This window comes from Antedon bifida, chromosome 9, assembly GCF_963402885.1.
Source record: "Antedon bifida chromosome 9, ecAntBifi1.1, whole genome shotgun sequence".
Taxonomy (NCBI): Eukaryota; Metazoa; Echinodermata; class Crinoidea; order Comatulida; family Antedonidae; genus Antedon; species Antedon bifida.
In genome coordinates this window covers 17,044,247-17,057,641 of record NC_136234.1, presented here as the reverse complement: position 1 = coordinate 17,057,641, position 13,395 = coordinate 17,044,247, and the positions used below count along the sequence as shown (strand labels likewise).

The window sequence follows — 13,395 nt, the reverse complement described above, 5'->3', positions numbered from 1 at the left end:
ACTATTATAAAATTATTCATTATTAAAAATAAAAAATAGATAGTTACCAAAGATGTGGAATGTGAGCAATTCCTAACTAAATTCCCATTTGATCTCATAGGATACATGGCTATACCATCTGACTGTCGCTTCTGGATCGGGACTTGGAAATATCGGAACAGAATATGAACGTTTAATTGCCAAACTGATGGATGTAGATGGGGATCCTGCCAGCACTTTGTGGAGACATCCTCACTTGTGTCAATCTAAGGAAAGCATTGATAAACCGCTAACCACACTGCCTTCAGAAGCTCTCAAGAAAGAAGCTGTTAAATTAAACAAGGTAGGTCATAAACTTAAAGGCTTTCATCCTACATAAGAAACGGGTTAGTAAGGATTAAAAACAAGTTAGTTTTGAAGAGTTATTAAAAAATGTTGAATTTTATATTTTGTTTAGGCTTGTAATTTATTCATCAATGTGATGATGGACTCACCTGCTATTGATTACCATGTGAACCTGGCCCAGAGTGCTTTGCAAACCTGCGTCACTCATCCAGAGCTGCAGAACGAAATGTACTGCCAGCTGATTAAACAAACTACGCCTAAGCCGCCAGTGACAACAACAAGTCTGCAGGTAGGTCTAAATAAACCATATTGCAGAAATCATTAGTGAATGAACAAAAATTTAATTTTGTTATATTATAATTAAACGTTGGTTTTCTTTTTTTTTAAATTGTTTTTCTTTTGTATAACTAAGGTTCTATTGTCTTTATTTCCATCTGTACTACCACTACTACTACTACAGACACAGTCAACTATCCCAATACTGAACACTCTTAACTTTTGAATGCAAGACAGAATTTGCTTTTTTGGAGAAATCTTCAGAGTGTTTGGTATTGGAACAGTTGACTACAATGTTTTCACTATGCATCAGATCTTATTATATATAACACCTAAATGAATTCCTGTCATTCGATTGGACAATTGTGGGTCACATGGCGTGCAATAGTACACACTATTTAATGATCGTTAAATAGTACTTTTTTTCTCTATTTCTACTATTGCTTGATACAAATATATATTACTTAAGGATATGCAGTCTTGTTTTACACATGTTCTATTAAATTATTAATGTTTTGTTATACTGTACTGACCAGTTTATAAACATCTCCCCCACCCCCTAAAAAAATTAAAATTTCTATGAGGACATATTAAGTAAAATACCTATTTATATTATAGGATTGGAGATGATATGCAATTTGTATTTGTATACCCAGATTCAATTCTTTTTGAATTCAATTCTTTATCTAATATTTCCACATACACCACCACAGATCCTAAATATTGACAATGAAAAAAACATTTTCAAGATTAAAAAAAAAAATCATATCCCAGGGAGAGCTTATAACTGAGTCAGCTGTACTTTACCTCTTTGAGCATGCTAACAGCTATGTGAATGCCTCCTTTCTATTGCAGAACCTTCTCTGTGGCACGCATACTTGGTTTGGTTCCTGCGACGGAGCAGGTGGCCATGATTCTCTTTCCTCTTCACTGGTTGATCTTACACAAGAGACTCAAAACACTTCCCCCACTTTTGAATTTCTGCAGGCGTGGCAGCTCCTTGCGATGTGCACCACTCTTTTCCTGCCGCGGCAGAAGTTCATGTGGTTACTCAAGATGCATCTACAAAAAAATATGAATTCTCAGTAAGTAGAAACAAGAGCAAATTAAATTTTCTATAGGCTTGTATTTTTTTCATCCACGTCCAATATTTTACTTAAGTCCAAGTCCAATATTTTACTTAAGTCCATGTCCAATATTTTACTTAAGCCTTAAGTTCTGTTTACACTATCAAACTTTATGTGACAAAGAAACGTGATGATGTCACATCACCACCATATTTGGCCACATCACATTTTTTTAACTAGTTGATAGTGTAGACAGAGCATACAAGACTGTTTTATTATTATATAATAATGTTCTATTTTCTATTTCAGAGCTTATTTTATTTTTTTTTATTCACGTCAAATTTATTACCTTTGCTTTAAAAGAATGTTTGAGACTTTATTATTAAAGCAATAATGTACTTTTTTTTATAGAACCGAAGTCGGGAAATATGCAATATTTTGCCAGAGAACTCTGGAAAGAACAATAAAGAATGGCTTACGTGAAGCCCGTCCATCAAGAACAGAAGTACTATCCATTATCCTAAGAAACCCCTTCTACCATTCGAACCCAATCAGCGTTCCTATTCACTTTATGAACGGTTTGTACCAAGTTGTCAGTTTTGACGGATCGACCACAGTACGAGAGCTTGTAATGACGCTAAACCATCAAATAGGAATGCGCGACAATGAACAATCAGGTTTTGCGTTGTTTACAGATGATCCATCGGGACGCGATGCCGAACACTGTTTGCAGGGAAGTGTTAAGGTAATGGAGATTTAAAGGTTATTTCTATTTTGTTAATATTTTCCAGTTGGATAATTTTTTTTATAGTTGTTTCTATTTATAGTTTCATGATGTGATATCTAACTTTACATTTGTTTCTATTTATAGATTTGTGATGTGATATCTAAATGGGAACAGACATTAAAAGAGTCTCAGAATGGTAAAATTGAAAGCACGAAGGTTGTCAAACTAACGTATAAGAACAGGTTAGTAAAGAGATTCTTTTTTATTTGCCATCAAAGTAGTCTTTCTAAATTTGAGTGACTATATCAGCTCTCCCAAAACCTGACACTTGCCCTAGAATGTCCAGATTTCCAAACGTCCTTTCAAAGTACAGTTGATACAGAAATAACAATTTACAGGAAAAAACACACACACATGACTGCAACGTTCATGTTAATGTATTATAAATGCCATTATTAATCACTCTCATCAAGTTATCTTGATAACAATTACACATTTTACTTATTACAATTTCATTTTCAAACGATATAAAACCATGATTTTATATATGAAATACAGATACGCAACTTCCTTTGGGTGTATGATTCGTTTTACCAAATTTTACCAAATATCATTCGACACAAGAACAATTAATACATTTTGGTTGTCTTTATAACAAGATGACGACACACTGTCAGCTGTGTTTGTATGAACAGATTGAGATCTTTGAAATATGCTGTTGATGTTTTCCTCTTCAGCTGTGGCTTTCCAAATTGGTGCCTTTATTTTTGGGCATAATAATCATATCCTTATCACTGATATCCTGGCAACCAGCCATCTGTTTAAAGAAGAGAAATTATTGCCAGATATATTTCAGATCTGTTTTGTAATGTGATTGTTAATACAAGAGTAAAGTTGAGACATTAACTTTACTTTCATTCCTTTGGAAAACACATGGTGTATCGCAAATATTACTTTAAACTAAAGCTCTATCTACACTCTCAAACTTTATATGACAAATAAAATGTGATGTGCCCATATATGGGCATGATGATGTCATATCACTACCATAATTGGGCGCATCACTACCATATTTGAGCACATCACTACCATATTTGGGCACATCATACTTTTTTATCATATAAAGTTTGATAGTGTAGAGAGTTTTATACAACATTTCCAAATTAGTAATCTTTAATTATTTTTCATTGTTACTATCAAAATTTAAAAGTTTAAAATTGAAAATTTCTTCTTTTGATCAAAGGTTGTATTTCCGAAGAGAAGTGAAGAAGGAGACGGAGCGAGAGCGTCTTTTGATAACTTACCAAATCAACGATGATGTCATCCATGGCAGGTTTCCATTAAATAAAGAACTAGCACTGGAACTAGCTGCACTAATGATCCAGGTATTTAATTATTAGTATTATGAAACTATTGAAGAACTACAGTATGAATTATAACTTAGGGTTACAATGAGCTGAAAGTAGTTATAAATTCTGACTGTTAAACTGCACTTTGTTGACATTATCTTTGTATTAAATGATTGCCAAAAAAAAAAAAAAATTGCCAAAAAAATAAATAAATAAATAAGATTGATGTGAAAAATTAATAAATTTTTTTTTTCTTTGTATTAACACAGATTGACAGCGGGGACAGCAAATATTCCCCTGATGGCTCAGGAACTATTGTTGAAACATTAGACAGGGCCATTAACAAATTCTACCCTAAAAGATATCGAGCAAATGCTGAAGACGAGATGAGGTAAGAGCTCATGATAGTATTATAGAGTATTGACGACATAATTATATGCTCCAAAATCCAAAGGCAGCAAAACAGAGGTAACAAACCCCATAACCAGGTAGCCCACTTCTCTTTTTGTACCAAGCTCTTCTTCTTTTTTTTCCCAAAAGGCTGCTTATCATCCTATCTAAAGCCCGTTTTCCACTACAATAATTTATCATGCGAATCAAAAATTCACTAATGTAAATGCATATTAATATTTTCATCTACTTTTTGTGATGTGGAAAAATGTGCAACCATTTATACCTCAGGGATATTTGATTCGCGCGAATAATTCACTAATGGAAAAGGGGCTTAAAGGCAATAAAAAAATTGATCATACAGTCCCAATGAAGACCTGAATGACGGAAACAAAAGTTAAAAAAAATATTTGCTATGTGTGTTTTTTTAATTTTATTTAGAACACTAAAACTGAAGTTGTCCGACAAATGGACTGGACTACGAGGACGCACGCAGCAGGAGTGTATACGCATTTATCTCGGTGTCACTAGGAAGTGGCCATTTTTGGGAGCAAAGTTATTTTCTGCTAAGGTTAGTTAGAAATGAGTTGTTGATAAATAATTTGTTGTTATGATGCAGAAATTTAACCTAAATAACAATATAATTTTTTAAATAATTTATTGTTTTAGTGTATTTTTGTTTCAATTTATTTTTTAAATGTTGAAAATGTATTTTATTTCAGACTAAGTTTGGTAACTATGGTGATATATACATTGCTGTGCAAGATGATAGTATTAGTCTTCTCGATTATTCCACTTTGGTAAGAGGGTTGTTTTCTTCAAGGACAAAAATACATAAATTTATTTTTACATATTATTTGCAATATATACGATATATAGGCCTAGGTTATTACATTTGTTTCAATTTAATATATTACAACATATGAATTTGTAGACATTTTTATTTGGTTACTTAAATTTATTTTTAATATTTTTTTTCTTAGAAAGTGATTGTTACCCATAATTACAAAATGGTTGTGACCTTTGGAGGATGTAAAGATGACTTTATGCTGGTTTTAAGTCAAAACATCTCAAAAGAGGTGCAGTCGTCAAGGGAACAAGGAACAGAGAAGCTCCTGTTTATAATGAACAAACCAAAGGTTCGAACACATTATTTTGTTTCAGCATATATAATTCTTTTCACACAGCTTAACATTTTGGGAGCCCAGGGGGAACATTTCAGAGCCCAATGTTTGGCTGTTATTACAGTCAGGTTTTCCGGAAAGTCTGGTATTCGGAATTTGTTTTTAATGATAAGGAAATTGGATCCTTTTGAACCTCAAGAAAAGTCTGGTTTTGGAAGAGTTTCTGATTTTCAGAGAGTCCGGTATAGGGGGAGTTGACAGTATTTTATAAATATGTAATTATCTAAAATAGATATTAGTAATAATAATTAATTAATCTGTATCTATCATAGATATCCCTCCTTCCTTATTTGGTTTGAAACCGAAAGTTTGAATATTAATAATTAATGATTCATGATGAGGTCAGAAATCAGGTTACTTGCTCTTTCCCTTTTGCGTAATTTAAAGACTTTAATTATTGTAAATAAATAACTAAACTAGTAAATGTAAAATAATTTGTCAAGTTTAAAAAATAAGTAATATTGTTTTGACAGAAAATGAGACAAGGAAAGCTATGCTTAAAAACAATGCTTAAACCCCAAACTTAAATCACTCTTCTTGGTCCCCTGCTAAAAAGAAATTATATAGTCTATTTTGTGCCTAGCTTACCTGGATAAACCGACAAATGCCATATTCTTCTCGAAGAGCGAGATATACTCGAAAAGTAGAAAATTCATTGAACACCCATCTCCATAAATGGTTTGTGTAGTTTACTTTAAAATGTGTTCATAAAGTGTTTTAATTTTAAATTATTATTAAATTTTGTTTTTCTTTATTTTAGATTCTTGAAATAACTCTTCTTATAGCAAGTTATATAAATGCAATCGTGAAACAGCAAAACTTGACATATGAGCCTTCATCGACACAGGCAGTTTCACCTTCAAATGTTATAGACAAAAAGATATGGGACTTTGAAAGTAGCCATCTACCAGAGATTGGAAAAAGACATAGTCGTCTGCTCTGAAAACCAGACCCGTTGTAGGGATGCATGCTGTAAAAGAACATTATTGTCTGCTTTCTGACATCCAGACTTTGGTTATAAAGATGCATGTCATCTGCTAAAGAAAATACCTTGTCGTCTGCTCTGAAAACCTGACCATTGTAGGGATGGATGTCTGCTGAAGAAAATACATTTTCGTCTGCTGCTCTGAAAATCTGACCATTGTAGGGATGCATGTCGTCTGCTGAAGAAAATAAAATGTCGTCTGCTCTGAAAACCTGACCATTGTAGGGATGCAAGTTGTCTGCTAAAGAAAATGCATTGTCGTCTGTTCTGAAAAAAAAAAGCCTTAAGATTAATTACATATACTAAATACTTATCTACTGGAATAGATAGATAGATTACCTGGACGTTAAAGTCTACTGTATATAATGTGACATAGTGTACATTTGTATTATATACATTTTTTTATAAATATATGCAATATAAGGTCAAGATTGTGCTTCGTTCGTATCATAAGAATTTTATTAAAAATAAGATTCAAAGATTATTAGTATTCAGGAGATATTGATTGATATTGATTGATATTGATTAATAATGATTGATATTGATTAATATTGATTGATATTGATTAATATTGATTAGTATTGATTACAATATAATATGGTATATACTATATAGCATTGTATTAAAGAGTATTTTGATATTGTATTTTTTATATTAATTTCAGCAAAAACCTTTTTCATTCAATTATAATAATATGCATAAAGAATATTTCGGAAGAATAGGGTGGCATGAACAATTCGCTGGTTTACAATTGTTATGCCTACCACCCTTTTTGATGAGGAAATATTTGGTGCAACAGACAGACTGGGACAGATTCAATTAGTGGGGGGGAGGGGGGTGGGGTTGAACAAGGACCATATAACCAACCCATAGCCCCCAGCTCACTTCCCTATGGGAGGAAAACCAAAATATGTAATCAATATTTTGTAAAGCTCCTGAGTTTACCATTAACTTGGGATGTGGAATTTTGTATTAATTTTCCCCCAACCAACCAACAGTAAAATAGAACACGAAAATATTAAACTATGCTACTAACAATGTTACAAAACATACACACACACACATTATTACTGGTTCTGTGATCGGGTGTGGTTGTATGATCGCTTTGCAATTGCAATTTGCAATCATTTTACCTGTTCCATCCACAAGTCTGGTTACATGTTCCAACATCTGTGTTTTCTTAGAAAGAATTTTCAGTCCAGTTGGTGATGTTATTTTTCTTTGTCTGCCTCTTCAGCTTCCTGAAGTTTTTGCGAACTTCAGTATATCTAATTCAAGATTCATTAAAGATATATTGTAGTTCTGAAATTTGTTGTAAATGTTTTTGTTGGGTATGCCAATTTAATAATCACATAAAAGTTATTCATTTTGACCAAAAATTGGATTGAAAAAATAAAAATAATATTTACCTCAAAAAACTGTAGTTCAAAGGAAAAAAAGTCAATTGACTGGAAGTCTATGGGCTTTTGGTTGAACGTAACCGTTTATTTTGCCTTTGTGATTACCTTTATTAAAACTGAAATTGTCTATTCAAAGTCTTTTTATTAAACTTTTTTCCAGTTTTGGGGGGACCTTTAAAATGAAAGAAGTTTCACTTCATCTTCTAATAAAACTGTTTTTTTTTAGAATAATTATGAAACATAGGGTTACTTCCAAGGCAAAGAAAATAATATTGTACTTTCACAATAACTGTGATGTTTGTCACGAATGAATTATTTTTTATGTGTAAATAAGTTAAATAACAAGGCCAACAGCCATAAGTCGCATGCTAAAACGCATAGTGATACCGGACCGACCGACATAGTGAACTATAGAGTCGCGTCCACGTGACTAAAAATAATTATTGCCATATATGCGCATATATTATATATTCGACTCTGCGCATGGTTATTATGCTATAGTAACCATTTATGTCTAACAATAATTTTTGACCATTTTATTTTTCGATATAAATGGTTACTATAGCATAATTGACATGCGCAGAACCCATTATACGACTCTGCGCATGTTTATTATGCTATAGTAACCATTTATGTCTAAAAATAAAAGGGTCGAAAATAGGTCATTTTTCGAAAATTCTCCTGTACTATAGTACAGGGATTTTTTCCAAAAATGGCCAAATTTCGACCTTTTTATTTTTCGATATAAATGGTTGCTATAGCATAATTGACATGCGCAGAACCTATTATTCGACTCTGCGCATGTTTATTATGCTATAGTAACCATTTATGTCTAAAAATAAAAGGGTCGAAAATTGGTCATTTTTCGAAAATTTCCCTGTACTATAGTACAGGGAATTTTTCCAAAAATGGCCAAATTTCGACCTTTTTATTTTTAGATATAAATGGTTGCTATAGCATAATTGACATGCGCAGAACCTATTATTCGACTCTTCGCATGTTTATTATGCTGTAGTAACCATTTATGTCTAAAAATAAAAGGGTCGAAAATGGGTCATTTTTCGAAAATTTCCCTGTACTATAGTACAGGGATTTTTTCCAAAAATGGCCAAATTTCGACCTTTTTATTTTTCGATATAAATGGTTGCTATAGCATAATTGACATGCGCAGAACCTATTATTCGACTCTGCGCATGTTTATTATGCTATAGTAACCATTTATGTCTAAAAATAAAAGGGTCGAAAATGGGTCATCTTTCGAAAATTTCCCTGTACTATAGTACAGGGATTTTTTCCAAAAATGGCCAAATTTCGACCTTTTTATTTTTAGATATAAATGGTTGCTATAGCATAATTGACATGCGCAGAACCCATTATTCGACTCTGCGCATGTTTATTATGCTATAGTAATCATTTATATCTAAAAATAAAAGGGTCGAAAATTGGTCATTTTTCGAAAATTTCCCTGTACTATAGTACAGGGAATTTTTCCAAAAATGGCCAAATTTCGACCTTTTTATTTTTAGATATAAATGGTTGCTATAGCATAATTGACATGCGCAGAACCCATTATTCGACTCTGCGCATGTTTATTATGCTATAGTAATCATTTATGTCTAAAAATAAAAGGGTCGAAAATTGGTCATTTTTCGAAAATTTCCCTGTACTATAGTACAGGGAATTTTTCCAAAAATGGCCAAATTTCGACCTTTTTATTTTTCGATATAAATGGTTACTATAGCATAATTGACATGCGCAGAACTCATTATTCGACTCTGCGCATGTTTATTATGCTATAGTAACCATTTATGTCTAAAAATAAAAGGGTCGAAAATTGGTCATTTTTCGAAAATTTCCCTGTACTATAGTACAGGGATTTTTTCCAAAAATGGCCAAATTTTGACCTTTTTATTTTTCGATATAAATGGTTGCTATAGCATAATTGACATGCGCAGAACCTATTATTCGACTCTCCGCATGTTTATTATGCTATAGTAACTATTTATGTCTAAATATAAAAGGGTCGAAAATTGGTCATTTTTCGAAAATTTCCCTGTACTATAGTACAGGGATTTTTTCCAAAAATGGCCAAATTTCGACCTTTTTATTTTTAGATATAAATGGTTGCTATAGCATAATTGACATGCGCAGAACTCATTATTCGACTCTGCGCATGTTTATTATGCTATAGTAACCATTTATGTCTAAAAATAAAAGGGTCGAAAATTGGTCATTTTTCGAAAATTTCCCTGTACTATAGTACAGGGATTTTTTCCAAAAATGGCCAAATTTCGACCTTTTTATTTTTCCATATAAATGGTTACTATAGCATAATTGATATGCGCAGAACCCATTATTCGAGTCTGCGTATGTTTATTATGCTATAGTAACCATTTATGTCTAAAAATAAAAGGGTCGAAAATTTGTCATTTTTCGAAAATTTTCCTGTACTATAGTACAGGTTTTTTTTCCAAAAATGGCCAAATTTCGACCTTTTTATTTTTCGATATAAATGGTTGCTATAGCATAATTGACATGCGCAGAACCTATTATTCGACTCTGCGCATGTTTATTATGCTATAGTAACCATTTATGTCTAAAAATAAAAGGGTCGAAAATGGGTTATTTTTCGAAAATTTCCCTGTACTATAGTACAGGGATTTTTTCCAAAAATGGCAAAATTTCGACCTTTTTATTTTTAGATATAAATGGTTGCTATATAGCATAATTGACATGCGCAGAACCTATTATTCGACTCTGCGCATGTTTATTATGCTATAGTAACTATTTATGTCTAAATATAAAAGGGTCGAAAATTGGTCATTTTTCGAAAATTTCCCTGTACTATAGTACAGGGATTTTTTCCAAAAATGGCCAAATTTCGACCTTTTTATTTTTCGATATAAATGGTTGCTATAGCATAATTGACATGCGCAGAACCTATTATTCGACTCTGCGCATGTTTATTATGCTATAGTAACCATTTATGTCTAAAAATAAAAGGGTCGAAAATGGGTCATTTTTCGAAAATTTCCCTGAACTATAGTACAGGGATTTTTTCCAAAAATGGCCAAATTTCGACCTTTTTATTTTTAGATATAAATGGTTGCTATAGCATAATTGACATGCGCAGAACTCATTATTCGACTCTGCGCATGTTTATTATGCTATAGTAACCATTTATGTCTAAAAATAAAAGGGTCGAAAATTGGTCATTTTTCGAAAATTTCACTGTACTATAGTACAGGGATTTTTTCCAAAAATGGCCAAATTTCGACCTTTTTATTTTTCGATATAAATAGTTGCTATAGCATAATTGACATGCGCAGAACCTATTATTCGACTCTCCGCATGTTTATTATGCTATAGTAACTATTTATGTCTAAATATAAAAGGGTCGAAAATTGGTCATTTTTCGAAAATTTCCCTGTACTATAGTACAGGGATTTTTTCCAAAAATGGCCAAATTTCGACCTTTTTATTTTTCGATATAAATGGTTGCTATAGCATAATTGACATGCGCAGAACCTATTATTCGACTCTGCGCATGTTTATTATGCTATAGTAACCATTTATGTCTAAAAATAAAAGGGTCGAAAATTGGTCATTTTTCGAAAATTTCACTGTAATATAGTACAGGGATTTCTTCCCAAAAATGGCCAAATTTCGACCTTTTTATTTTTCGATATAAATGGTTGCTATAGCATAATTGACATGCGCAGAACCTATTATTCGACTCTCCGCATGTTTATTATGCTATAGTAACTATTTATGTCTAAATATAAAAGGGTCGAAAATTGGTCATTTTTCGAAAATTTCCCTGTACTATAGTACAGGGATTTTTTCCAAAAATGGCCAAATTTCGACCTTTTTATTTTTCGATATAAATGGTTGCTATAGCATAATTGACATGCGCAGAACCTATTATTCTACTCTGCGCATGTTTATTATGCTATATTAACCATTTATGTCTAAAAATAAAAGGGTCGAAAATGGGTCATTTTTCGAAAATTTCCCTGTACTATAGTACAGGGATTTTTTCCAATAATGGCCAAATTTCGACCTTTTTATTTTTCGATATAAATGGTTGCTATAGCATAATTGACATGCGCAGAACCCATTATTCGACTCTGCGCACATTTATAATGCTATAGTAACCATTTATGTCTAAAAATAAAAGGGTCAAAAATTGGTCATTTTTCGAAAATTTCCCTGTACTATAGTACAGGGATTTTTTCCAAAAATTGCCAAATTTCGACCTTTTTATTTTTCGATATAAATGGTTGCTATAGCATAATTGACATGCGCAGAGCCCATTATTCGACTCTGCGCATGTTTATTTATGCTATAGAAACCATTTATGTCTAAAAATAAAAGGGTCGAAAATTTGTCATTTTTCAAAAATTTCCCTGTACTAGTACAGGGATTTTTCCCCAAAAATGGCCAAATTTCGACCTTTTTATTTTTCGATATAAATGTTTGCTATATCATAATTGACATGCGCAGAGCCCATTATTCGACTCTGCGCATGTTTATTATGCTATAGAAACCATTTATGTCTAAAAATAAAAGGTTCGAAAATTGGCCATTTTTCGAAAATTTCACTTTACTATATAGTATATATAGTACTATATAGTACAGGGATTTTTTAAAGAAATTGGCTAAATTTCGACCTTTTTTATTTTTCGACATAACTGGTTACTATAGCATAACTGACACGCGCAAAACCCATTATTCGACTCTGTGCATGTTTATTAGGCGATAGTAACCATTTATTTCTTTAAATAAAAGGGTCAAAAATTGGCAATTTTTCGAAAATTTCCCTCTACTGTAGTTTAGGGATTTTTTCGAAAAATTGCCAAAATATCCACTTTTTAAAAATCGATAATTATGCGATAATATTGCCATATATTGTGTTATCATATTCTTATAGAGCCATAGTAACTAGTTATGATAAAAAATAGGGGTCGAAATTTGGGCATTTTTCAAAAATGTCCCTATACTACATTGTTATTTAACTGGTATGATTACATATCTAAATACGTACCAACTACCAACATCTTCTCTCCTTCGTACAACAATTGCCGCTTGTTGTTCTTGCATAACTAGTTGCTATGGCTCTATAAGATGATGATAACATGAATATTCAAATTAAACCACGCAGACGATACAATTGTATCTCATGAATATTCAAATTAAACCACGCAGATTATACAATTGTATCTTATTCAATTGAGACTGTACACTGTTCTGTTACGTCACTAAAACAAAATACATGCACTCATTGGAGAATTAATATCGAACAAACATCAAACTTGCTGTACAGTAGTATATCGAATTAATACACATCATCAATACGGTACCTTACTACGTATTGTACTACTACAGCCTATATTAGTTCGCGCCCTCCTTCTTCACTGTTTTCGTATAAAGGAATGCCGCTCGTTGTTCTTGTTCTCATGAATATTCATAATTAACAGCCCAATGATTGTTGGCTCATTCCAACGAATTAGCCCTACGTATTTATCCAGTGCCGTAACGGTTATGAGCGCTCACTGGTTAAAGCCTTGGGCCCCGGATACTGTATTATGAAAGCGTCCAGAGGAAAAAAGAGGCATTAAATTATGTCGAGGGCTAAAAACACCCGAGGCCTCCAGCGTTGGAGGGTCACTTGGGGTTTCTAAGCCAGGGTC

At 32.4% G+C, this 13,395-nt stretch overlaps 2 protein-coding genes across 5 annotated transcripts in view; both read left to right on the top strand.

Annotated features, from left to right (window-relative positions):
* The window catches only part of LOC144851611 (pleckstrin homology domain-containing family H member 1-like), a 77,046-nt gene extending 69,253 nt beyond the window's left edge, over nucleotides 1-7,793 (top strand). For 3 of the 4 annotated variants that reach the window (XM_078709148.1, XM_078709150.1, XM_078709153.1), the window contains 11 exons: nucleotides 101-322; nucleotides 437-613; nucleotides 1,456-1,685; nucleotides 2,079-2,412; nucleotides 2,539-2,636; nucleotides 3,638-3,779; nucleotides 4,013-4,134; nucleotides 4,575-4,704; nucleotides 4,856-4,933; nucleotides 5,117-5,272; nucleotides 6,078-7,793. In XM_078709148.1, the coding sequence (XP_078565274.1) occupies nucleotides 101-322; nucleotides 437-613; nucleotides 1,456-1,685; nucleotides 2,079-2,412; nucleotides 2,539-2,636; nucleotides 3,638-3,779; nucleotides 4,013-4,134; nucleotides 4,575-4,704; nucleotides 4,856-4,933; nucleotides 5,117-5,272; nucleotides 6,078-6,260 (1,872 nt within the window). In that variant the 3' untranslated portion in view covers nucleotides 6,261-7,793. The remainder of the gene's footprint in view (nucleotides 1-100; nucleotides 323-436; nucleotides 614-1,455; nucleotides 1,686-2,078; nucleotides 2,413-2,538; nucleotides 2,637-3,637; nucleotides 3,780-4,012; nucleotides 4,135-4,574; nucleotides 4,705-4,855; nucleotides 4,934-5,116; nucleotides 5,273-6,077) is intronic. The other variant, XM_078709149.1, reaches the window with a different exon arrangement.
* LOC144851630 (glycoprotein hormone beta-5-like) overlaps nucleotides 1-13,395 on the top strand; it is a 234,143-nt gene that overhangs the window by 65,024 nt on the left and 155,724 nt on the right. The window lies entirely within an intron of this gene.